At 33.2% G+C, this 27,924-nt stretch overlaps 1 protein-coding gene across 5 annotated transcripts in view; it reads right to left on the bottom strand.

Moving 5' to 3' along the window:
* Window positions 1-27,924, bottom strand: part of Cnksr2 (connector enhancer of kinase suppressor of Ras 2) — a 246,628-nt gene that overhangs the window by 108,851 nt on the left and 109,853 nt on the right. For all 5 annotated transcript variants that reach the window (XM_021153092.3, XM_021153091.3, XM_021153093.3 and 2 more), the window contains exons 6-8: window positions 23,593-23,712; window positions 17,835-17,894; window positions 12,498-12,566 (exon numbers count right to left, since the gene is read on the bottom strand). In XM_021153092.3, coding sequence (XP_021008751.1) covers window positions 12,498-12,566; window positions 17,835-17,894; window positions 23,593-23,712 — 249 coding nt within the window. The remainder of the gene's footprint in view (window positions 1-12,497; window positions 12,567-17,834; window positions 17,895-23,592; window positions 23,713-27,924) is intronic.

Raw genomic sequence — 27,924 nt, 5'->3', positions numbered from 1 at the left:
TCAAGTTAACTTGATTATACTTGAATTTTACCCCTGAAGGTCATTTAATAGGAGAGTACTTGGATATATAATTTAACTATGTCTTAACCAACCTGCTTACTATCATTTAACATAATGTCACCAATGCTTTCAACAAAAGCAAACAGACATTTATCAAGAATCACGTTTAGTAAATATGTCTGGCTCTCAAATTCTATTTTCAATATTAACACTAAATGACAGGACAAATTGTAACACATTCGAATTAAACCAATATTGTAAATTATGTAAATGTTCATATGAAGGAATATATAATTATGTGTGTAACAAAGTAATTCTCACAGTGGCAAAATAACTTGTTTTTGTTAAAAAATGGATATAAATATGGAGGCAGAATGAGATACAATATCATTAATGATCACTGCATTAAGGCGAAAAGTAATGGTATTGCATTTTTAAATGACTAGTGAAAGCAATTAGAAATTTATTAAACAGGTGTGTTCAATAAAACTGAATTGCTTTTTTTACTCCATGACTGATTTTGAGTAAAGCATTAGGTCCATTTCACATAATAATTCTGGAAATGCTGACATGGGAATGAAGTCTGAAGAGTAACTACATCCATGCCTAACCTTTTTCTGTTAATAAGAAAGGTAGGTTTTAGCTATAGCAGTTCTCCGTTTATACTTGCATACAGCTTCATTGTAACTGGACGTGATGGGTTATCATTTGAATGTTCCTTTCCTTGGTCTTTTGAACATCTTAATTGAGATAATTTCAAATTATTCCCTATCTCTAGTGCCTATCATTTTATATTGTCATATTTAACCCTTAATTGTATCAGCAAATGTGATGTATTTGTACAAGTTTAGGCAAAATGATTCCCATATCCGGTTCTGTGGTATCACCACAGTCTTGCAGTCATATAATGAGGTACAAAGAATTGTTGAAATAGATTTATTACCCTTTACCTTATTGAGATACTTATAGGTGACAGATAATAGGAGAACATGGCTGAAGGTGTGATAAAATGAAGCATATTAGAGCATAGAGCTCTAAGAAGGTTGTAAATTTAAGTGTAAAAATGTCAAAATAGATAAAATACACACAGTGAAGGTAATCGTTTTTTCAAGATTAATTTTCCATTTTTTTCATTTATGTTTCTGCCTAGGTTTAAAATGTCAAATACGATGGACTTAAGTGATGTAAATACTTAAGAGTAACATGGAAAAGTGATGGCATTCTTTCCACTGGTTTCTATATTTTCATGTTGTAAGAGACAGAGAGTGCTTGAAGAAATGAAGGGGGAAATGATGACATCCTTTTCTCTGGCTTCTAAGTTTTCATGTAGTAAGAGACAGAGAGAGTCCAAAGAAGTGAAGGGAAGACATCTTTATGACTAAAATTTTATCAACAGTATGAGCCACCAATATGAAAGGAATCAAAGTATAAAGTTTGGAGATACTATGAATAAACATGGAAAATATACTAAAAAAAATAAGCTACCTAAAAAGAGATTGCTTGACTTTTGAGATAGAGAGCTCAAACAAAATCAAGAGCTGTTTTCAGTAGTTTTGCACAGTTCAAACAATTGCAGAACTCCCATACTTATAGTATGGAAGATGATAGTGACAAATAAACTTGTGTAGATGTATATTGTCCTGCTGTCTTTCTGCCTCCTTGTCTTCTTTCTTCTTAGTGTCTGCATGAGCTAATAGTTCACGTTTTCTTGTTACAATAATCTCTTTTCTGTCAATAGTTTCTATTTGCAACATCTTGAATAGGACCCTAAAGTCTTTCTAACCATTTATGGATCCTATTGAGGGCTTCAGTCGTATACTCTAACAGTGGTGCTAATGCCTACTTAATAATAAAACACCAATATTTCACTGAAGATTCTAAACATTCATATGAAATTGCTTTAATTTTTATTTCCCTTCTTACAACACCTCAATGAAGCAAGGCACTGAGATAATTTTACATGTAAAGAAATGAAAATAAAAATTGATGGGTTGGGGACATGATTACAAAGATATTAATTGCCATAGACAGAATTTACATTTGAGTCTGTTCAATTGTACAGCAGAGTACCTCCATTCAAATATCTTCTGGCATCTCAAATAAAATCAATATTAAAAACACAACTTTAGTATTTGATTTCTTTTTATTCATCACCACTACCAACAATTCCCATATAATTCTTTTAGGTTTGGAGTCATCTAAAGGTATGTCCCCCACTTTTAATCCATTTTTGCATCATAAAAAGATCTTAGCAATTAATCTTTCTTTGGATTGTTATATTTCTAGAGGGGGTGCTTATTTTCTAGAGTCATAACCTATATTCCTTCTTCTAGTCTTTTACATTTCCATAGTACTACTATGTGCAAATGGTTTCTTCCTTTCAAAGCTTTAAAGTTTTTCCACGTTAGAGCTTTTCTTCTCCTAAATTTGGCTCTCAAAGATGAGTTTATATTAAAATTAACTACAAAGGTAGCTTCAAGTAACAGGACTGCTGAATTTCACTCCAGAGATTCTGACCTAGTAGTTCTGAGGTTGTGGCTGAACAAGTAATTTGCTTTCTAAATCCAATTTCCATATACTGATCACCCTATGGCTCTCTGTCTGGGAATCATATTTGAAAATTGCTATAATAAATGATGATCTCCATGAAGGTGGGGACTTGCCAATGCTCAAAATGTTTTATATGAATTAAGACCACTCATAACAACTGAAGTCGTATTGTTTTGAGGACCTTAGAGTATGATTACAATAGCATAGCACAATCTATGGACTGTTAAAGAGCATAATGACCAGAAGAAGAGATGAACACGTGAACAAATATTTAGAATAACATGAAGGAAATTCTTCATTACAGCAAGTACAACACTTTGAAAGTGGGCATTACAACCCATCCCATCCTTAGAGGTTGGTGCGGGAGTTTTTAATTAGTCGCACCTGAAATCTTATCATTCAGAGTGAACAGCACACAGAAATTCAGTGGGTGAAGAAATCTGTACAACCAATTATTGTAAGTTTGAGCAACTTTCAAGAGTTTAATGAGCATGGATGACAGAACAGGGGAAATAGAGAGAGGTAGTAGAAAGAAGCAGATCACTATTACAGGATTTTGAAAGTGAACAATTATGTAAATATGTGTGCCTCAAGCTTCATGATTTGCTTTTAGCTGTGTTTTGTAAAAGCATTTGTCCCTCTGCTTGTACTTTTTATGTCAATTCGAAAATCTTACCTATTAATAAATGATCGTCTTCTTGCAATACCCATCACAATATGCCTCTTTTTACAACCAGAGCCCTATTTTCTTCATGTGAATCTTCCAATACTCTATCTCACTAGTGAAATTTTTGCCTTACTATCTTTCTCTATTTACCATCACAAGAATGGCTTTTGAGTAAAAAGCAGAGTATCATGTTTAGATATACCCTTCAATAAATAATACACTTGACAACAAAACAGACAATCAGCATGTTAAGTTGATTGATGAGATGATATGGTAATATGAGAACTAAATGTTTCAATGACAAAATGCTCTGAAACTCCAAAAAGGGCTTAGTATTATTATAAAATCAAGATGTAGCATTAAAATTTTATTAAATATAATACACTTAAAATTTGCTATATAAAATAAAAGGTTAAGTGACCTTTCATCTAGAAAAAGTAATATACATGCTACTAACTGATTATAGATATTTACCCTCAAAGAAGCAATAGAATTTTCCTCATAAATAAACATTTGAAACATTATTTTATATTAAATATTCTAGAATTACATCCATTGTAATGTGATTATGACAAATAATAGAATAGTGGTCAAAATTTTTACTTGTCCTGTAATATTTTACAACTAGAATAACCTTTTAAAATTATTGTATTTGTTTTACACAGCATGTCTGTCTGATTATTAATATAGATAACGTTCACATATGTTGAACTAATGCCATCCGTCTCATTGGACAAGTTATGAAGAGTGGCTAATCTTATCTCACTGATTTGTAACCAACCCCTAACACATACTTCAAGTCATATTTTATGTACCACACAAACAAGATTAAAATTTCCCAAAGTCACTGAGATTCTGAGTGTCAGAAGCCAGAAGTTCTGGTTTCTTGCAGAGGGAGGCTTTTAAGCATATTTTCAGGGCTGAAGCAGTCAGCAGGTGTTCCTGGGTAAAAGAAACGTAAGTGGGGGAGGTACTGGAGAAATGGTTGTGTGGACTGAGAACACAGATGTTTTTGGTGCCGTACAGACTAGAGGTTTTGATTCCTATGGGCACAGAGAGAATAAGTGGACTTTAGAATATTTCCTGGCCTATCAGTTTTTCAAACGCATGGTGAATAATTTAACCTAATTATGAAATGGCAGATATTATTCTTTGACCCAAGCAGTAAAACTTACAAATACTCATAAATTTAAAAATTTAAGACTGTCATATCAATCTGGAGATTTTTCTTTTTCATGGGTGCCTGTGGAGTTACAGAGAAAGTAGGATTATTTCTTAAAATACTTAAAAAATGTTAGCCTTCAAAAAGAAAAAAAGTTTCATTATCAACCTTTATATATGCGTGTGTACAATTCCATTCTTATCTCCCCAATGGTAATGTATAAATGATACCTTTACTCAAAGAAAATTTCAAATACACTATATAAATATGTGATGTTAGGAGTTATTCTACACTCAGATATCTTCCTATCTTTTTAAAAACACCGAGGAGACCAGACTCTGTACAAGTGATCACATGGTGACTAATGATTCTCAAATTTAGCCAACAATTTTTGTACTGATGTGTTTATTATAGTATTATTTCTTAGAGTTACTAACACATTCCCAAAGTATCAAGTGATACTTTGTGCCAGTGACTTCCTTTTACTTTATCAGAAGAAGCTCCTAGAGGAAATGTCATAGTAACAAACATTTCACAAGTGTTGAACTCTGACCTATCCTAGTAAGTCTGAATGCACACAACTCACCTTCACTCACACTTTCACAAAATGTGAATGAAAATCCCACAATTTTCAAACATTTGGAGATACTATAATCTTTAAATGTAAGTAAGGAATTATTCATGGTTCAAAGATAAACTAATGTGTATAACTGAGTTAACAAAATATATTTAAATAAGTGATTTTAAGTTCTACCATGAACTTTGAAAGGTAAGTGAGAGCAGATTGAGACATTCTAAGTTTTATCCATTCTAAATCCAACTTTAGTTTACACAGATAATTAGAAAAGATAGTCTTGGGATAAGATAAAATAAAGATATTTGAAAATATGAATATGGGAATTAAATATTTCATTTTCATTAGGGGATAAATCTCTACAATTATATGTTTATTGAATAACTCTTCACTTTACTCCTATACAATGCTAAAAAGCAACTCCCCAGTACAGCATGAATATTTCAAGGCATATGTGGTTAGTTTTCAAAAGGGCCTTTGTTTCCTTGTGGCTTAATTTAAAACTTAGACTATATTAATTTACACATAATTTAAATGCATATACATATTTAATACTTAATATTTTCACTTGAATTTTAAAGTCTTGTATGTAAAATATGTGTATATATAATGTGTGTCTACATCTGAGTTTCAGTACTTAACAGGGAAATTTCTAAAAGATAACAATTTCTTATTGCCAAGATAGAGGAAAAAAAAATAAAGCAAGCCAATGTATGTACTCTAAGAAGTTATAACTCCCTCATCTCTGCCCCTTAAAATCTGTTCACCAGTCATTTAGAAGTTCTGGGCTTGCATCTTGATTATGCAATTTGAAATTTGGATGAAGAAAATAGCAAGTGTGGTTTTCCCCTTTAATGACTCTCCCACGCATTTCTATTTCTATAGGATATCACTTATATTAGGCGTACCCTTTGTGTCAGCATCTCTGCATTGTTAAGGCAATCCCAAAGCTGTGGGTATAGTTCAGTATCTTGTACACATTGCTGTCTACCTATTCCCACTTCAACATGGCATTTGGTAATGTTGTAGTCTCTGAAGGCCAAAGATTATCTTGGAGGCTTCATAGTATTCATGCATAAATGCAATGAAAACTAAATCAAAGCAAAATTTATTTTCATTTCACTACCATTCAAAATGCCCTTTGATTTCTTTAAATTTTAAAGTTAATTGAGTCTGAAAAATATTGCTAGGGAAAGAAGAGAAAGAAGGCAATCACGTTACAGAACACAGTGAAACTGGAGAGAACCTTTAACTATATAATACCGAACATTACTCCTAAAACACACTTGCCTATTTTAAAGAAAGACAATAATACAGACCTTAACATTTTTTATAACAATATTTTTATGAGTTAAAAAAGTTCAGAATGATATTATGTCTACATATATTTGAAGTCATTCTGTTTCAGCCACTCCTTCCTATAGTTAAGTTTTGTTCTTAAAAATACACTGGAAATATTTATCTAAAAATAAAGATAATATTCCCAATTACCAAAGTTAGGAAATTAAACAATACTTCATTATCTTAAAATCTCAAATTTTCATTTATGTATTTTTGGAAAAATACTCATAATCCTAAAAAAATCAGGCTTAAATTTAGTTTAGGAGCCCAAATATCAATAAAAAAGCAATCCAAACCTCTGTATTAGAAAGTAACATACATAAAGATGTGTAATTGGTTTGAATAATTTTAAAAATGTCATTTATAAGTAAATACTTAAACAAATGTATGACTATTTAAAAATACTTCTAACTATTGTAATATATGTATATTACAATACATAATAAAGCAAGTGTATATATGCACGTTTAGTTAACTAAATACCATTCTAAATATTTATTAGTAAAAGTTCTACTTTAAAATTTCCACAATGTAGAAATTTTCTTGAAACTTCTTTTTATCAGAACTCTTGACAACTGACACAAAAGTGGCAGCTCAGTGGCAGCCCTCCATTGCTACCGTCATCTGTATACACCATATATTACAATTAAAAAATAGCTTCTCCTGCCCACTCTGAAGAGAAAATGTAGAAAGAAGATAATGTGAGAGGAAATTTAAATAAGAAACAATGGCTGATCATATGTGAAATTTTAGCTGCAATGATCAACAGAATTTACTCATGATACTGAATACTGGGGATAAATATGTTAAAATAATTTCCAACTAATGTTATTGTTTCTTTAGTTTTCTATGATCTGGTATTCTATGGTATTTTTTTCATGTACTAATTTTAACAGAAAGGGAAATGCTATGCAGTAATTGACCAACCCTATTTTTCATAGGAAGCAGTAGATGAGGTTACTGTGACTGACAAGTTAGAAAAGTGCTGAGAGTATTAATGCTAATTTGAAAATGTGATACACATTGAAACTAAGTATCTAGAGTATGTAAAAATATATGACAATAGATATATTTCAAGCATACAAAACAATTACTTGTAAGTAGATTAAAATTTCTTGTAGTAACTAGACTATTTTTAACTGTACATTTGCACTTCAAGGTATTCTAATAATAAAAGGAAGTTATTGCAACCACTTAAATAAACAATTATACTCTTCACAGAGAAGCTAGTATTAACTGTACAAATAAGAAAGTAACAAATCAGATGTTTGCAAACAAAAAAAAATGGTTAATAGGAAGTTATCTTTATTAAGGCATAACATAATTATTTTCTTTTATATGAGAATTTAATGGAATGAATTCTAGTTTTATAATAGAAAGACAATGAAATATTATGGTGGATGATGAAGTAATGAGTTGATTATTCAAAATAAATGATACAATTTATGTCAAAAAAGTGGCACTTTAAAACCAGTTTAATGAAGATGTTCAACTTAAAAGCTAATATCTCATAGACTACTATACAAGACGAATAACAAATATTATTATGAATAACCAATATTACTTTGAATAACTGAAATGTGTGATACATTGTTTAATTTTGTCTTGTGTATTTCCCCTTCCAAATTATAGCATTTCATTTCACTTTGTTTTAGAATACCTTTCCTAGAGAATCCCAATATTGTTCTCATAGGTTATTATAAGGTTTACTTATTCATGAATATGTTAGATAACTTGCTAATATATTAATCACTATAGTCTAGTAACATGTGACTATATGAATATTATATTGGAAATACTGCCTTTTGAGGGCTCAGTTTTCAATATTTTGGGGCATAAGGGAATCAGAAGAGGCAAGAATAAAGAAAATTGAACAGAGCAAGAATGGAGGATAAATAGTTATGTGAGAAGTGAAGTATTTAATGAAGGAAAGAAAAAGAAATGGGAGAGGAAGGAAAACTAAAACTATAAAGACAAAGTTTACTTAGAAAACTGAGGGCAAAGTACATCTAATGTTACATGGTATCATGATGATAAACATGCCACTAAATGACATCCAGGAAAATGGTTAGGGTTAAAGGGGAACTGACAGAATTTGAGCAATAACATAACATATTCTCATTATATTGACTTCTTCCAACTTCAACAATGTTCTCTTTTTCTGTGTCTTAAGATCAAAGGTGAGCTTCTAGCCAGAGATAATCAGAGAGGCACAACCACAATTAGAATGAAGTTCCCAGGTAATTCAAAAGTCATTCAGTCTGTTCCCTTTGCTTTAATCCCCTTCTTTTTCATTTACCAGCCTCACTCAGTAATATTTACCATCTTGAGAATAAAAATGACACTATCTTATGTTTTTATTCCATCTCTCAGTAATTGGTGATCATGATCAATATATCTTGTTCAGTCTATCTTCTTGACATCTCAACCTGGTTATTCCATTTAGGTAGCTTCTATAACCAAATATATTGAACCACATTTGCCAAAATACTCATGAAATGCCAAGAAAACCTTTCACAATCACAATGAATATGTTTTAGTATTAACACAAAATTGAAGGAACTTTCCCAAATGCCAGATCAGTTACCGTACATACCCCATTCTTTCAAATGTTATACCTAAAAAGAAAGTGTATGCTTTCAATATGGACAAAATACTTAGAACACTCATACCAACAAAAGTATTAACCTGTAGATTTGTTAGGAATGGGCCCAGATGTTTTTGAAGAAGTACATTATCATCAGCAAAAAAACATGTTTAGACTCCATCATGAGGGAAGAGTTCCTAGTTCAAACGATGTCAAGGTGGTAAGGAGAGGGAGAGGAAGAGGGATAAGGAGAGTGAATGGAGAGGAAGAGGGAAAGGGAGACAGAGAAACAAAAAGGGGGAGAGAGAGCATTACAGAGAGATGAGATGAGAGAGAGAGAGAGAGAGAGAGAGAGAACTAGAGACAGACAGAATGAATGTGGGGCACTTTCAGCAGCCTTTCAGAAGTTGATCTTCAGTGGCAGGGAGGACATGCAATAGGAATTCTGCTTTGCTTGGACGCTCATGAGTTTTTTCTTCTTCCTATCGGGCAGTCAGTTTCTCAGCCACAGAGGTATGTTGATGTGAAAAGTTTAAAGGCTTATAATGAAGAATACAGCAAGATGAAAATGGACATGTAACTTCCAGTTTCATTTCAAGTAACAAAATATCCATTTTAATAAAAGAACATAGGAGAATCACACACATCTAATTGGACATGCTAAAAAGATAAGAGAGGTAAGAATGTCAATTGCTATTGAGTATATGAACCACAATGGCATTCAAATGTCCTTGTGATTCATTTATCTTTCATTGACCCTCATGGAAATATTTAAAATTGTGTTTCAATGAAATTTATATAAAGAACATGAGCAGATTTTTATATTGTACAATACAACCTGTAGTAGTACGGTTTTAAAATTATAGAAAACTATTGATATAGAATCATGCCAAACAATAAGATTTAGCATCACCTTTTCCTAATTGTTGAATCTGGAATGGTATAGGCTAATTCTCATAATATCATCATTCTGGTAAATTGATGAATGGATTACATCATTTATATTATGTTTTTCAATCTATTACACTATTTATTGCACCATCATAGCCAAGCACTACTCTCCATTTTAATGATTATAGAGGATAGAAGGGCAATTGCAGACCACAAATAATTCACACTTATTTCTAGTAATTCATCCACCTACGCATGCTTTAGCAGTATGAAAACTCAGATAATTTTTATTCTTCTCTCACATAGGTAACAATAAAAAAGAGGAAAGGGTAGTTTACATTAAATTAAGAAACATCATGCACAAATAAGCCTTTTACTTCAGCACAAAGAAGAAAATTTGGTAACTAATGACACTATTATATTGTTTCCCAATCTTAATATTGCTTCCTTTTTCTGTTTTAATCCAAAACCCATCTGTTAGCTATAATAGCAGTCTACCATGAAACAGGACTCCAAGAGGTTCAACTACAGTATTAGGTAGAAGGATAGAAGAGAGGAAGTGTCTAATGTGTACTGTCATTTGTGATAGGCATTTTACTTATTCAGTCTATCTGAAGGAACTGAGTTCCCTGAGACATGGCAGTAAAGATGAGATTCAAACCTAAGTCAAATTTCAGGAAAAGTGATTCACTACTCCAGTTATGTAAACTCTCTCTCTCCTCTTCCCTAATAGGTGGCTCCACTGAATCTCAATGAGTCTTGAGATTTACTCACACGAGTATTAACTTCTTAGGATTCTTACTCCTTTGTCTGGTAATTTTGTAAGTCGAATTGTAGAAAGGGTAGTACAATACAATAAGATTGAAGCAAGAGTCTGGGTCTTGGAGGCAGAAAGTTATGAGATGTTGATGAATTAAATACTTTTTCTGAGTCCCAATTTCTACAGCAGCTTTTCTGCAGGATTTATTATAAAGAATAAATGAAATATTAAATATGTGACATATTTGTATTTAGAGTTACATGCTAAGTTTCTGCTATAGTAAATATTCCTAGAAAGGTAAACTACACTGACACTATTAGTCACTTAAGGCCATAAGAGCACAAACTAGAACTACTTCCCCCAATCCTTATTCTGTGCAGTTTTCAACAAAAATTGTAATTATTCCTTGATGAAAATGTGTATGCACAGTCTCATAACATTCAAATGTCACCAATTCATACAGATTTTATTAGCTCTTCTATAAATATTTAGACTTTGATATTCATTTAATGAATGTCAGATCGGAATACTCTTTAAACAATGTTTTTTCTTTACTAGAAACTAACTTCCATCTTAAACTCTATCAGGTAGAATTTCACACAGAAACATTACAAGAGAAAGTCTACTTGTAAAAGTCTCTGGTCAAGAAGGAACCAATATGAACAGAACAGAGGAAAAAGCTGCCAGGGTACTGGAATAGCTGCTTTATCCCCTTACCCAAATTCTCATTCTATGGGTTTAGAAATTTCTAAAGGACAACCACTTTGAACAATTTTTTATAGTGTGAAAATACAGTCACCAGGCCTATCAAGGGACAGAAAGCCTTTGTATATTATTAGTACTTTATTGTTCAGTATCAGCCACACACCAATATATCTCATTTAAGATTTTCTATCCACTTTTATATCAGGTAGACAATGAGCTCACTGAAGACACATTTTAACTTTCATGAGCATTGGGAACCTTTCTAAACTTTCTTGACGAAAAACCAGGCTTCCCAAATTTTCATTAGGACATGCAAAAGCAAATTTAGCTTATCGGCATGATCAGGAAATGGTCGTTCATCCTGAAGTTAGTAAATAGCGTAAAATGTTTGTTTTTTAAACATCTCATACTTCTAAAGATGAAGACTATTATATTAATAATCTCAGATTATTTTAATTTCAAATTTCCACATCAGATTTCATGTTTGTCAAAGAGAAGAAATAAAGCCAATCATCTGAGGCATATGAAATAATCAGAAACGAATTCCATTCATTTCCTAAATCTTTGAAAATTTATCATCACATTTTTATTAGGTATTTTCTTCATTTACATTTCAAATGCTATCCCGAAATTTCCCTATACCCTCCCCCCCGCCCTGCTCCCCTACCTACCCGCTCCAGCTTCCTAGCTTATCAACACATTTATCACAGGCTACCATTCATAGTTCTGTGAACATATTTGTGAACTGTATAGGACAAGAAAGCTTTCTGAACTAATTTAACGTAATATTTTTTAGAAGTAAAACTATAGTTCCTCTTGGCAAGCTAAGAACCAAGTTAGCTACTTAAAAGCATAATTTTTACAAAAATGTATACTTAAATTATGCCCAAATCTTCCACACATTAATAAGTCAGTGTTCCAGCAGATAAATGAATGTATGTTTATTACAATTATATATATATATATATATATATATATATATATATATATATATATATATTAGCTAATTCACAAACCTATGAAAATTAAAACAAACTTCTATCAGGAAAAGTCAAGTTTATAACCACCAATATCCTGTCATGTTTTAAACAGTCATGCCTTAAATTCCATCAAACAATTTGGAAGATTAATTATTCATTTTTATAAGTTCTTCAATGATCTTGTATAAATACTGGTGTTTAATTCACGAGTCTCATTTTAAAACGTTAGCAAGTCTTTCACTTAGCTCCTCCCACTGACTCTTAAGGTAATTATACATACCACAGTCTGATGATTCACTTGGATCACTTCATCCCCAGCATGGATTTTCTTACAGCGATCTGCAGGTGACTGAATTTAACATAAAAGAAATAATATCAAGATTAACAGCCTTTTCTTTTCTCTGGAAACATTGCAACAACCATCTATTTAATTAGATTTTAAAAAATTAATCATAGCCTTCAAGTAATTATTATAATTGCTTACTGATAGGTAACACATGGCTTGATTTCTCTATATAGATAATGACAAATGAAACGCAAAGTAATAGATATTTACACTAAAAAACAAAAACATCTTTCTGAAAGCATTTAAGGACAATAATAACTGCTACTAAACTTAGCAAACTTAATCGAGAACACCCTCCTAAGTACTACTAGGCAACAGGCTTTTAAATATCTTCCACAAACAGACAAACTAAAAACAATAAACACAAAGCCAACAAACAAATAAAAAAGAAGTAGGAGAAAGACAAGGTGAGGATATGGAAGGTGGAGAAGTATTGTATGAAGAAAATACTTCAACAAAAATGTAAAAATGTATATGCATATTTTACAATACTTTCACAGTTTTACTTAGGCCTTTCCCATTTAATATAAATAATACATATTAAGATAAATGGATCAATATTTTCAAGTATATTCATATAATTAGCATTAAACTTCAAAGCCTGATAATTAAGTTGATAATTTATTTCACTATTAATAAAGCCTATTCTGAATGATACAGAAAAGCAAATTAAAACAAACAGCAATTACATGAAGTTTGCATTATATAACATTCTCTCTAAGTATCTAATTATAAGAGCATGTTGTTCTATGTAATAGAACTGTTTAACAAACCACAATAGATGAAACAAAATGTTAACACTACAGAACATAATAATTCCATGACTTTACTCTCTTAATACAAAAGAAAAACAAATAAAGCCAATTTGATAACTTAATATTTATAAAATTTAAAATGTATAAAGGAAACTAAAATGAGATTCATAATAGAATCTTTTTAATTCTCCAGGTGTTATAATAGATTTTATATAGACTTATTTTCCTAGTTACCACTGATTAACAATTATATGTATTTTAGCCATCTTTATTTGGCAATAAACTCTTGTATATTGACTCTACAGATGGATTTTTATAAAACATTAATCTATTAAAATCATTTGCTTAGGCTCTGATACTACTCAGTAGCATCTATTAAAAAACAAAGAAAATGAGTAGTGTGGTGACAGGATCAGAAAATAAAAGATTGCCTTTGATACCCAGGAATGGGATGTACTATAAAAGTGATTTCTAGTTATTTTGTGTTATTTTGTTTTATGTTTATGCGGTGTGTGTGTGTTTGTGTGTGTGTGTTTGCACATGTGTCTAGGCCACAGGTTGACGTCAGGAATCTTCCTCAAATTGTTTCACCTTATTCACTCTTTCTTTTTAGACTGAGGTTAAGGACTCCAATGGAAGAGCTAGAGGAAGGATTGAAGGAGCTGAAGGGGATGGCAACCCCATAGGAAGACCAACAGTATCAACTATCCTGACTCAGAGCTCCCAGAGACTAAGCCACCAACTAAAGTTCCATGGCTCCAGCTACATATGTGGAGAGGCCAGCTTTGTCTGGCCTCATTGGGAGAGGATGTGCCTAATCCTGTAGAGACCTAAGACCCCAGGAAAGGAGGATGTCTGGGGTGGGGGTAAAGGAAGGACCCTTCTCAGAGGCAAAGGGGGTGGGGAATAGGATGAAGAACTGTGTCAGAGTAGACCAGGAGGGGGGCAACGTCTGGAATGTCAATAAGTAAAACAATTTTAAAACAGGGAAAAACATTTCATTCATTCATTTATTCATTCATTCATTTAATTTGTGGGCAAGCTTGCAGCATAGTGCCATGCGTGGAGATCAGAACAAAGTTTTTGAGTCACTTATTTTCTTCCATGTGGCTTCCAGGGGCAGAAATCAGATCATGCTTTGTGACAGTGCCTTTACCCATCTTACATGCCTCTTTAAATTTTAATTTTACATTTACTTGGTATGAGTGTGCATGGGGCAGAAGCATACACACATCATAGCATGCTTGTGGAATTCAGTGGACAACCTTAAGGAGTTCGTTCTTTTTATTTACTGCACTGGCAATGGCTCCAGGGAATGAACTTAACCTGCTGTCAGGCCTGGCAGCAAACATCTCTACCTGCTGAGCCCTCTTGGTGACTGCACCAACTTGCCTTTTGAGACAGTTTCTCTAAGTGAACCTGAGCTTATGGATTAGCTCTTCTGACTGGCCAGCAAGCCTAAGGGATCATCCTGTCTGCTCTCCCAGCACTGGTGTTACTAACATTCTCTAGGGTACCTGGCTGGGAATCACATTCAGGTCCTTGCCTTTGTACCACAAACCCAGAATCTCATCAGGCCGGTTACTTTTTAAAAGTTAATTTCCATTTTCTAATTATTTTGAAAACATAGAAGACTTGAAACAATACTGGAATTTTTTTTTTAGCCCACAAAAAATTTGCCATAGGCTAAAATTCAAGATAAGATAATATTTCACGGAGTATACCATTATTTAATGAACTAACGATGCTGTTAGGGATTCACCTGAGTTATGAACCTTATTTTTAGGAAGTGGCAATATTACTATATTAGACCATCACTATGTAACAATTCTGAAAGGATTATAAATCACTACTTTAATAGTGCCAGTCACTTGTACAATTTGACTCAAAACTCATCTTTTTAACAAGGGATAGAAAAAAAAAGCAATCATACAACTCTGGTCAGGATGTAAAAAAAAAAATGGTCTGCACACTTATAAAGAAAAAAAAAGAAAAGAAAGAAGGAAAAGAAAAGAAAAGGAAAAAAGACATGTTTTGTATAGGAAGGGAAAATCCAAGTAAGTCATACAAGTTATAGACGCTCCTTGTGGAGCTGGATCTCAGAGATCATGTCCCCCCAGTCCTCAGCTCAAACATAAAAACCAAAGAACTAGGGTACAGCAAGCAAAATATAACTTACCGCCTTTAGTGAACAGCTTTACTAAGACTCAATTCAGAACTTCTAATTACAAATTATGTAGGATTCCCAAAATATTAAAATAGTATTGAGAAAAGAATTATCAAAGGATAAACAATGATTATGTGATTGATATGTAAAACTATGGCCAATTCAAACAGTCCTTTTCTGTATTTACGAACTTTCACCAACTAAGTCAAGTGTATAAAGCACAGAAAGTGTTATTTTCACAAATGTCAGCTAACAGACATCCATTCCTACAAACACTTCATGAGACAGTTCAAAAGCACCATTTTTGTGATTTTTTTCTGATTCACTTGATCACATTTATTAGCTTTTCCTTTGTTTATCAGGAAACTCATAATACCTGTTTACATAGTTGAATCCCTACATATTTGCTATTTCTCAACAGAAAAAACCCCTAGCTTATTATAAATGCCCTTCCAGTGCTCAGTACCTTGTCTGGAACACAGTGGATAGAGTAGGGCTTGTTACATGACCAATGAGTATATAAGTCATCTAATGGATGCACAAGTAAATCAGAGAATGACAGCAAAAGTGTAGTGAATAGTGTCTTACTGAATTTCAGATTACGAAATACTTCACTGCATGCATTTTATTGATTTTAGATGTCCCTTTTAATGTCAAATATGATGTTACTATACCATTCCAATCACAGTGTTTCATTTTCAATAAGAAATCAAGAAAAGAACTTGAATCAATAATTAATTATTTAATAGGCATATTAATTGAAAATACTGATTTCAGAGGAGAAATATTGGTAAACCACTGAGATTAATGATAATTGAAATTAACTTAATTCCACCAGAGTTTTCTGCAAAAGAACACAGCATAAATATGTAAATTCTCTGACTCTCTAAAAGAAAATAACAACAAAATAAAAAATTATCACCTGCTTATGTAAAAGAGGAGAGACCTGGGATAATTTATATTACACTAATTATGTTAATGCATGGCTTAACATATGCATACTTCTATTTTTAGAGCACAGTTATAGTTCTGTGGGACATTATCTTCAACTTGTTTACTTGATTTTAAAAACAATCTACAATGAGATGAACTACTTACTGATAACCTTTTTCCAACTTATACTTAGAGTACCCACTAGAATACCTTTATTAATGAATGATTCTGGGTTGGAACCTGAGAATTGAAATTTCTAGCAAAGCTTTCAAAGTAGGATGATGCTATTAGCTCAGGAATCTCAGTGTTAAAATCTACACCTCTCATGGACGGAGCCAAAGTATGCTGCAAGTATCCGGAAAGCCTGAGTGAGCTGATGTTTCTCATACCAGTTATGTTTCTTGAAATAACTAAACTATTTGACAGAAGTAAATTATTTACTTGTCACAATAACTTGTCATAAGCTAGAAAGTACTTGTCAAATTAACTCTCTGGCTCCAAAAAGAAAATATACGATTATTTTGTTTTTTGACTGTGGTAGAGGGATGGGGCTGCCATCCCACAGTCAAAAATTCTGACCCAGAATTGTTCCTGTCTAAAAGAAGTTCAGGGACAAAAATGGAGGAGAGATTGAGGGAAAGGAGGTCCAGTGACAGGCTGAAATTGGGATCCAGCTCAAGGGGAGGCTCCAAGTCCTGACACTATTACTGATGCTATGGTGTGTTTACAGATGGGAGTCTAGTATGGCTGCCCTGGCCCAACAAGTCGCTGAAAGTGTCAGATGCAGATACTTCCACCCAATCAATGGACAGAAGCCGGAAGAAACTGAGGAGGAGGGTGACCCCATATTAAGACCAGCAGTCTCAACTAACTGGGACCCTCGAGATGTCTCAGACACTGAGCCACCAACCAGGTAGCATACACCAGCTGATATGAGGCCCTCAACACATATACAGCAGAGGACTGCCAGGTCTGGCCTCAGTGAGAGAACTCTAACCCTCAAGAGATTTGAAGCCCCAGGAGATGGGAGGTCTGGTGGGTTGGGGGTGGGGGATGGGGACATCCTTTCGAAGATGAGGGGGAGGGGCAGAGGAGGGAGGAGGAGGTATGGGATGAGGAACAGTCAGAAGGCAGGCCAGGAGGGGGATAATGATGGGACTATAAAAGAAGATTAAAGAATATTAAATAAAAAGTGTTTAACAATCCAAATAGAAAACATCTGAATTTCTCTAAATAACTATTCTAAATAACTAGTTAAAAAATAACTATTCTAAACTAAAGAGCAAAATTGTAATGCATCCTGAATCTACTTAGTATGTATTTTTATAAACAGTGATCATATGCTATTGTAGTCAACATTTTACTTCATTCATGTGAAATACACACAAATGCCAATTGAACTGTTTTCATACTTACATTTTCTGTGGTTCCGGTAATTACATGGAGGCCATCATATGTGGATTTGATATACATACCCTAAGAAAAAGACAGGATCAGTAAAAGTGAAGCAACTGACATATTTTCAAGTATAATATAATTTTATTCATGAGATAATAATGCTGAGTTAAAACTAGTAAAAACTAATTACGATGTGTGAATGTTCTGGTTTCTTAAGGCTATCTAAAGAAGCTTATACTCAATCAAATAACTAATTGAAAAGTGAAATTGCCATAAAGACATAAAATTCAGCACGGTGTTTCAATATACTAAACATAGCTTAATTTTCTAAAATTCATACTAACATTATGTGGCAAATTTGTGTATATGTTTTAGCCACCTATTATACTGCTATAATTTTACAATTTAAAGTAGCCATCAATAGAAATATTCTATCTGCAATTAGCTTTAATCTGTAATTAGCTGGAGGTGAAACAGTAATAAAATCTTACTTATATAAACTTTCTTTTTTTTATATTGTAGCATTCTGAATTTTCCTCCTTTATTTTGTAGTATTTGTAGTATTTTATATTTTTCTTATTCCTTGTCTGATATACAAGAGATTTAACAATAACCAACACAATATCTGCAGAAAAGTATACATTTAAAATTATACAATGAAATCAATTTCTATACTATTTTCTCATACTTTTATGTTTATTATATGAGATACCCAAATATCCTTGTGATTCAGTGAAAAGATAAAAAAAATGGAGCAGAAAAGTTAATGGTTTGGAATGACCAAGAAATGACAAGGTAGTGCCTTCAATTTTAAAGTAATTTCCAGATGTCATATATGAAAAGCTTAAAGTTCTGAAAACTGCTGAGCAAAGCACTAAATGGGAAATGAAATTAATGTAACTTTCAAAGAAGGTTGTTTACCAGTGAACTACAGTTTCTTAAATGAAATTTCACAGTTTAATATAAAATAAATAACCCAAACAAAAGTATTTATGGAAAAATATGGCCATAACAATATGGCAATCTTCAACCTTATGCTGGTGACTGTGTATGTCATATACAGTTTTGAGTTTATATCCATCTCATTACTTATTGGGAAGCAAATAATATTAAAAACATCAAAGAAGGGCTGGAGAGATTGCTCAGTGGTTAAGTGCACTGACTGCTCTTCCAAAGGTCCTGAGTTCAATTCCCAGCAACCACATGGTGGCTCCCAACCACCTGTAATGGAATCCAATGCCCTCTTCTGATGTGACTGAGGACAGGTACGGTATACTCACATACATAAAACAAATAAATCTTTAAAAAAGTAAAAAAAAAAATTAAAGAAATGATTGGTGCTAATGCTTCTACCTTAGCTAATAAAAATTAATAAAAGGACTAAAACAATATTTGTAAAAGGTAAATATTACTATTTTGTTTTAGTTTTGTACATTAAAAGATTGTGAGAAAATAAAGTGGGAAAGGCAGCAAAGCCCCCAACAAACCATTATTTCGACTAGAAAAAAAATCATCAACATCATCCTTCAAAATCCATCCATCCATCCATCCATCCATCCATCCATCCATCCATCCATCCATCCATCCATCATCACTAATACTTATTACAATGTGCCAGGGGTTGTTTTAAGTATGTTACATTTATTTAATGAAGTCTATGTGGTGTAGCTATGACTGAGCCTGTTTAGAGGTAAAGAAATTTGTCATTCAAATATCATTATTTTTCTGAAAATGCGATGACTACTGGCTTTGCATTTCATTCAAACCATCTCTCTCATTTTTGTTTTGTTTCCATTAGGAGTTAATTTTGAACAGCCCCTTCTCCCCTACTCAGCTTGCTCAAATGATGTTTGCTTCACTTAATCTCTGAATACCAGTTAAGCAATAATAGCCAAAGCCTCACAATCAAGATGGTAAAATAAGGTATATTTGGAGATCATACAGCTCACCAGATAAAGAAGCCTGAAGCCAAGAAGTTTCTCCAATGATGCCTGTAGGTCCCGCTGTTCAACTCATTATCTCTTTTCTGTCATCCATATTTCAATTGTTCTAATAGATCTCATTTCTACAGCTTTTAATTTTCTAAATATTGTATTTTTAAGCAAATCATGACTTAATTAAAACTGAGCACACTTGTTTGCAGTCTTTCCCATGCCTTTGCATTTTATATATTTAAGCAACTGCTTGTTAGTCAAATTTTCAAACTGATTTATTTTAAATATGACATATGAAGGTTATTCAAAAGTGAGTGCATTTTAAAATAGCATCTTCAATAACTCAAATAAAGCCTCTAATCTTTTGCAAATTTGATATGAATCATAAGAGTCACCCTTAATTCTTTCCATTTATATTCAATTTTAGATTTTTTTCTCTCCCTGAGAAATATTAATTCAGTTGATATATTGCTCACCGTTCTTCACATATGAGGTTCTTTAAGCAACTTCACATTTAGAAATATCCTTTTAAGCTGCTCATACCTACATTTAGTAATTCCAAATTTGGATATGAGAGACGCTCTGTGTATGTGCTGTTAGGTTGAGAACTTGGGAATCCCTGACATCATTGGGCCTACTTTTTACTTTTATTCTTAGATCCACCCTCCACAGATGCTGCAGGAAATGAGTCCAGTGGAGATAGGAAAGGAGGTCATGGGGCTGAATAGTTACGCTTCCTGTTAAGACAGGAGAAATTTCATGAAAGCTTGATCTAAAACATATTGACAAGATTGAAGAAATAGGCTGTAAAACTGTTTCGGATGAAGACTTTTGAAATAATTAGATATAAAATATTGAAGGAAGCCTCGGATTTCTAAAAATTTTTCTAATCATAGACAGCTACAAAACCAGCTAATACCATTAATTGGGAAGGGGGAGATAAATATAAGAATTTGGGATTTTTTTTCTCTAAAGAACGAGATTGATTGGAGAGTTCATGTCTTTTGTCCATGTGACAGGATCTAGGGTCACTCAGAAGAGAAGCATCTGTGCACATCTGTGCAGAAACAGCCAGACTAAGGGTAGCCAGCCTCTGAGGGAGTCTGTTAGGTACTATTTCTACTAGATTAAGTGATGTGTCTGGAGGAGACTGTCTTAAATGTCAGGGGTTCATTCCCTCAGCAGTAATCTTGGCTGTATATCAAACATTGAGTAAAAGAGTTGAGTACTAGCACTCCTTGTTTTTTTGCTTCTTGATTGTGAATGTAATATGACTAGTGGCCTCAATATCCTGCCTCCTCCATCTCCTGCCATGAAGAACTTGGACAGTGAGCTAAAATAAACACCCCCCCAAAAAGATAATTTTTTAAAATGTCATATATATTTTATTTAGATTTACCTCATAAATTCTTGCCTGGTTATATATTTTTTCTTTTTAAATATTTTTTATTAGGTATTTTCCTCATTTACATTTCCAATGCTATCCCAAAAGTCCCCCATACCCTCCCACCCACTCCCTTACCCACTCACTCCCACTTTTTGGCCCTGGTGTTCCCCTGTACTGGGGCATATATTGCATGACCAATGGGCCTCTCTTTCCAGTGATGGCCGACTAGGCCATCTTTTGATATATATGCAGCTAGAAACACGAGCTCCGGGGTACTGGTTAGTTCATATTGTTGTTCCACCTATAGGGTTGCAGTTCCCTTTAGCTCCTTGGGTACTTTCTCTAGCTCCTCCATTGTGGGCCCTGTGATCTATCCAATAGCTGACTGTGAGCATCCACTTCTGTGTTTGCTAGACCCCGGCATAGTCTCACAAGAGACAGCTATATCTGGGTCCTTTCAGCAAAATCTTGCTAGTGTATGCAATGGTGTCAGCGTTTAGAAGCTGATTATGGGATGGATCCCTGGATATGGCAGTCTCTAGATGGTCCATCCTTTTATCTCTGCTCCAAACTTTGTCTCTGTAACTCCTTCCATGGGTGTTTTGTTCCCAATTCTAAGAAGGGGCACAGTGTCCACACTTTGATCTTCATTCTTCTTGAGTTTCATGTGTTTCGCAAATTGTATCTTAAATTCTCATAAATTCTTGCCTGGTTATTATTTGATACAAAATAATTATTAAAAAAATCCATGGTTCTTTTCTTACTTTCTGACTGAGAAAATTAATACTTACTCTATAGGGCTGCAAAGAAAATACAAGGCAAATGGAAAGATCTCTCTCGGGGCAATATAGTCATAGAGAAATAAATTGTTCCTAAAGCCCATCAATTAGCTGTGCTCACTTCTTATGTCTATTGTTTCCCATGCTTCTGGTGCAAATTAGTGGGAAAATTTAATTCTGATTCTCCAAAAATCTAATTTAATCTAATGTTGTATTAGCTCATTTTTTTTACTGGACACATTATGCTATGAAAATAACTTAAAGAGGAGATGAAGAAAGAAAAATAAAATACTCAGTATTATGCATTGAAAAGTGTTTATATTTAAAAAAATGAAATTACTTTTGCAAAGGCTGGCCCCTCATGCAGATGTGTTCTAAAAGTCTAGGGTATATCTGCAAGTAAGAACAGGATCAAATACTGTATGTCCTATGTATTATTTTACTTATATAACCATAATTGTGATTAATTTTCATTTATAAATTAAACAAGATTAAAATACCTAATAAAAACTGACATAATGGTTATATGAATACAATTTCTTTCTCTCAAAGTATCATATATTTTCAATTTAACAGTTATATGAAAAATTTTATGGCTTCTTCTTAGCATATCTAATTTGTTAGCACCAGTATTTATGCAGTTTGGGGATATTATTGTAAGTTAGATAAGACTTGATTAAATAAAGTTCTTTTGATATCATGACTTTCATTAATCTCAATATCTATTATGTAGGTAGTGAAACCTACGCCATCCACATTGTCATCTACCATTCCTGGTGATGTTGCAGGTTAACCTTGGCAATGTGTACATTGCCCCTTTTTGCTTTTATTGGACAGTCAGTACTAAAAAAATTGTTTTGAGTTTTATAACTTTGGAGCATTTTAGATAAGGTTGTGTTTGTACTTGTGTAGAGTGAAAGGAGTGTGTTGAATAAAAACTAGCATTAGAATGCAAAAAACCCAAAAGACCTCAATTTGGATCCTCAGCACACCCATAGAATGTCAGGCATCGTGGAACCTGACTGCAATCAAGGGCTGGGAGAAATAGGAGGTATTGGGATGCTTGCTGGCTAGTCAGTGTGTTGAGCTCCAGGTTTATTTAGTAAGATACTCTTGTTTCAACGAACGAGAGAGCAATTGAGGAGGACACTCAATGTTAAAAGCTGGCCACAACACGTACATGTACAGTCATGCCTGCCTGAACACACATATACACACACTATTATAATATACCTCAGAAACACTCATATACAAGAATGTGACTTTAAATTAACTACCTACCCAGTGACAAAGGAGATCTATTAAAAACAGAATAAATCAAAGTAAAATGAAGGAAGAAAATACCTCCTTGGCAGCAACACTGTGCTACTGTAAAACTCTTACAACTTCTTAAGCTAAGGAATTGAAATTGGTGAAAGAATGCAACTAATGAGGAGCCAATTAAATAGGATGATTGAGCAAGTGCCATTTTCTTTTCTCTCGATTTTTATGGATCTGTCTTTTAAAGGTGATTTTTTTTTTGACACCATCCTACTACCTAGACTTCTCTAGGAAATGAAACTAAGGATAAGTCTCTGTGGAAATTCCTAGATGTTTACATTTTGAGGCCGCTTCTTTGCCCACATCACTTGCTATGTGCTGATGGATGATGACTTGATAAACATGGTATTCCTTACCAGCCCTTCACTTGGTTTGATATTTGCCAGCTGAATCACTTCCAGGTGAGCAGACTGTGAAACCAGAGGATCTGACGACAGGGATATGATGTGGTCACAGACTCCAGAGAGAGTTTTACACTGGAAGTGAAAAAGACAAGTTATGGTAAACATGTTGTAAGTAACATACAAATCACCATTTATTATATATTTTAAAGTTTCGTTTTATTTTTTAATTACATGGGTGCATGAATATGATGTTGACAGCCTCTTAGGCATCAGATATCTCTATAGCTGGATTACAACTTGTAAGCTACTTAATGTGGGTGCTGGAAACTAAAGTCACTCTTAATCTCTGGCCATATTTCCAGCCTCTTTTAAGGAGGGAAAAATACACAGTTTAAGAATGTCACCTAGCATTTGATTCTTTAAACTTCTTATACAAAAGCTTATTAGGTACACATAATACACAAAATGTATCTAATTATTTTAAGTTATGGATATATGAACTGTATGTCTGGATGTTAATGAAAGGTATAGTTATGTATTATTTATATTATTTGAAGCATCATGTCTTTTATTTAATGATCAGAAAAGCAAAAGAAAAATGATCAAGGTCCTTGAAAGATATATTACATGTTTAGTTGGTTAATTCTTCTTGTATTTTTCTCAACTTTCTGGATCAAGTTTACCTTTGTATAGAACTTCCCATGTCCATAAGGCATAGCTTGCAACAGCTAATCTATTTCTTCACCCTTTTATGACTAGTCAGTTATATCACATTCATCTCTAATTGTTCCCTGTACCCCATTTACTACTCACACCTTAAAACTGCAAATATACCTATATATGATATGCAAATATACTGCAAATATATGTATATATGAATAAGGAGGTCAAATAAGACATTTTTTCTTTAGTGAAAGAGTTAGAATTTTGTGGGAACCTACATTGTATTCTAGTTGTTCTGTGGTTACTACATTAGTCTACCTTGAGGTGGTGATTCTCTTTGTTCTTTCTAGGCTTAGCTTTCCTCCACTATAGAAATTGTCAAGCTAGCAATCCCACCAGCAAGCATGTGCTTAGTCCTGATGTGACTTGAGGTGCCAGGGCAGGTTGGTATGGGGTGGGGTGGGGTGGGGCTCCCCTTCCCTGAGGAGAAGTGGAGTGGGGAATGGAAAGAGAGGCATGGTAGGGTGGGATTGGGAAAAGAGGAGGGAAGGGGCTATGATCAGGATGTAAAGTGAATAAATAAATGAATAAATAAATAAATGAAAAAAGAGTAAAAAAAAAAAAAAGAAGAAACTGTCAAGCTAAATTTGTCTCTATAATGGGACTCATGATTTTTGCATTTGTTTCTCAAAACTGCACTTTAATTGTAGTTATCAGCTCTTAAGGACAGACATTAGTCACATTATATCAATACCTAAAGAAAAAAACTATGGACTATGAGGATAGATGTATGTAATTACCACACTGACAATGACTTTGTCTGTATGCAAATTCTACCCTTATAGCTGTTTTCTTCAGATAGTAAAATATATGATGCAATGAAAATTGCCTTATAAGGTTTATAATTTAAAATGTGACAATATATTTTAAAAGAGCCAAATATAGCTACTATACAAGGATAATTCACAAATACTTGTCTTACCTGTTGTTTTTTCTTACCTATAAAGTCCTCAGTCCATACACTTGAGGCGAATTATCAAACTATTTTTTATGCTACAATTGTCTTATAATGAATAATAATCACAGCAGCAGTTCAGCTGCATAACCATCATAACCATTTCACTCTCTCTGATATTAAGGTCTCAGTGCTTTGGATAAAATGAAGGTGTTTACCTTGATAAACTTCTACTTACAATTAATGATTTGTATTAATTGTAGACTGGACAATCCAGAATCACTTGGAATATAGGCCCAAGGCCTATGCTTGTTGGTATTATCTTGATTACATTAATTGAAGTGGGATGACCTGCCGATTATGGCAGCACTATCCCCTGGGCAGGGGATCCTGGAGTGTATGAGAATAGAGAAAGCTAGTTGAGCACTAGCATTTATGTAGCCATTGCTGTTTCTGATGATTGATGTGATTAATGCTAGCTCTGTGAGCTCTAGCTGCTGTGATTTTCTCCACAATGATGGACTGTAACCTAGAACAGTGAGCTAAAATGAACCCTTTCTTCTTTGTCAGCCTTCCCAGTGCTTGTAATAAATTTGTGAACCATCACAACAGGTTTACATCATTACTTTAAAACTCAATCATATTAACACTACCCAAGACTGTATTTTGGAAAAATAATAGAGTAGGGTAATACATTGTAATTCTTATTTAATATTATTACTAGGATAAATTATTTGTAGAATGCCTACAAATATTTGGCACAATGAGAAATACTTCATATTCATTCTCATTTATCATTCTACCTTCCCAAAGGAGGCATTAGTATAGTCAGCTGAACAGATGTGAGAATTAGGTTAAAAACCAAGCCATGGTTGCTGATTTGATAGAATGATATGAATTCTTAATTATTTGGTTTACTTTGATTACTAGTTATTAACTTGTTTTTAATAAACTTCCTTTTGTATTGCTTGGGCTGCATCAAATGTGTTAGATAACAACTAAATAGTTTATTAACAACTAGGATAATAAAATTAAATCACATTTATGGACGCTTTGCAATTTATAGTATTCCTTGGAATATGTCTTTTTTCAAAACCTTAAGGCAATTTTAGCAGCAAAAGAGCAATTCTCCTATATCTAGAAGATGACTGGTAAAACTTTATAAAGGGCATTTTTCTTTTTTCAATATTCATTTCAAAGGATTTTGTATCTTTAGTTTTAAAAGAAAGACTAAAAACTTCTTAAACTATGTGTCAAAGACAATGAAAGGCTGATGCTCCCTGATGGTTCAGTGGTTACGATTCAGCATCCTCTCAGAAATCTAAAGGGAATATACAAGGGCAAGAATTATGACTACCTTTTTGGATTGGCATAAGCTACCCAATATTCTGACAAAGAATTAATGCCTAAATAACAGAAACATTAGTTATGATGAAGAACAATTTAAATATAAATAGTTCCAGGTTATTTTTCTATGGAATAGTTTATATTAATACTAAATATGAATTGATGTAATTAATAATTTATAATCATACAATATAGATATATTCTTGTGAATCAACTTGTCTTTTTAAACATATAAACTCTAAAGGGAAAAAGAAGATCTGGGCACAACATTTTTACTATAATATGATTTTTAAAGGCAACATTTTAGTCACTTAATGAAAGTTACAAAATAACCTCATTTAGTTAACTAATAACAAGATATAACATTCCTTCATTATCTCTGAACTTATCTGATAATATTAAAGTTTGGCCTATTGTATTTTTAAATAGAAATTTATCAATGATCTAACTATAAACCACAGTGGAAAAAAAATCTAAGATATGGGATTGAGTTACTTGATATATTTTTGTTTTTATGAATAACTGTAGTACTAAACATAGAAACTAAAACTAAAAGAGAATTCTAATCCACGTGACCTCATATACAAAAGAAAAGGAAAGAAAAGAAAAGTCCACCCAGGCTTACTAGATAAAACAAAAGGCTTAATCAAAAGCAGCTTGCACTTTCCACTTCTATACATGAATACTAATTACAAAGTGTATTGAATACAAAACTTAGATAAATTAAGAAATCAACAAATGGCATACATGTGAAATATATGATTTAATAACACATAGTTAAACATTATCATTTACATAGAAATGCATGAGTTTTATTGTAGAAAATGTTATTTTAGTTTAAAGTGCAGAGTACACTTTTATTTGGTTGGGATATTAGAATAACTGAGCATAAACCTTGCCTGCACCTCTGTGTCATTTTTTGAGATGAAATTTGTATTGTATTTGGAAAACAAAAGGTATGCTGTTTTTATAAACTATACATTGATTCAAATAATGGCAAAGAACTCTAAAGGATACATTTCACTTGGAAATATAATATTTAGTGTCTCATTCCTTGACAGGTTTTATCTTTGTTGAACTAGAAATTCTCCAGAGAAAGCGAGAGAGAGAGAGGAAGGAGAGGAGAGGAGAGGAGAGGAGAGGAGAGGAGAGGAGAGGAGAGGAGAGGAGAGGAGAGGAGAGGAGAGGAGAGGAGAGGAGAGGAGAGGAGAGGAGAGGAGACAGAATCCATAGAGTCAATTCATGTATCCATGCATGTAGAAACCAGAGGACAACTTTTGGAAGTCATTTTTCTTCTTCCACCAGGGATCAAGCTCAATTTGTCAGCATTACTGCCAACCATCTGTACCCACTGAGCCATCTCACTCTACTATTATCTA

This window comes from Mus caroli, unplaced genomic scaffold (genome assembly GCF_978045245.1).
Source record: "Mus caroli unplaced genomic scaffold, Mus_caroli_1 scaffold_5, whole genome shotgun sequence".
Lineage (NCBI taxonomy): Eukaryota > Metazoa > Chordata > Mammalia > Rodentia > Muridae > Mus > Mus caroli.
This window is presented reverse-complemented; position numbering and strand designations above follow the sequence as displayed.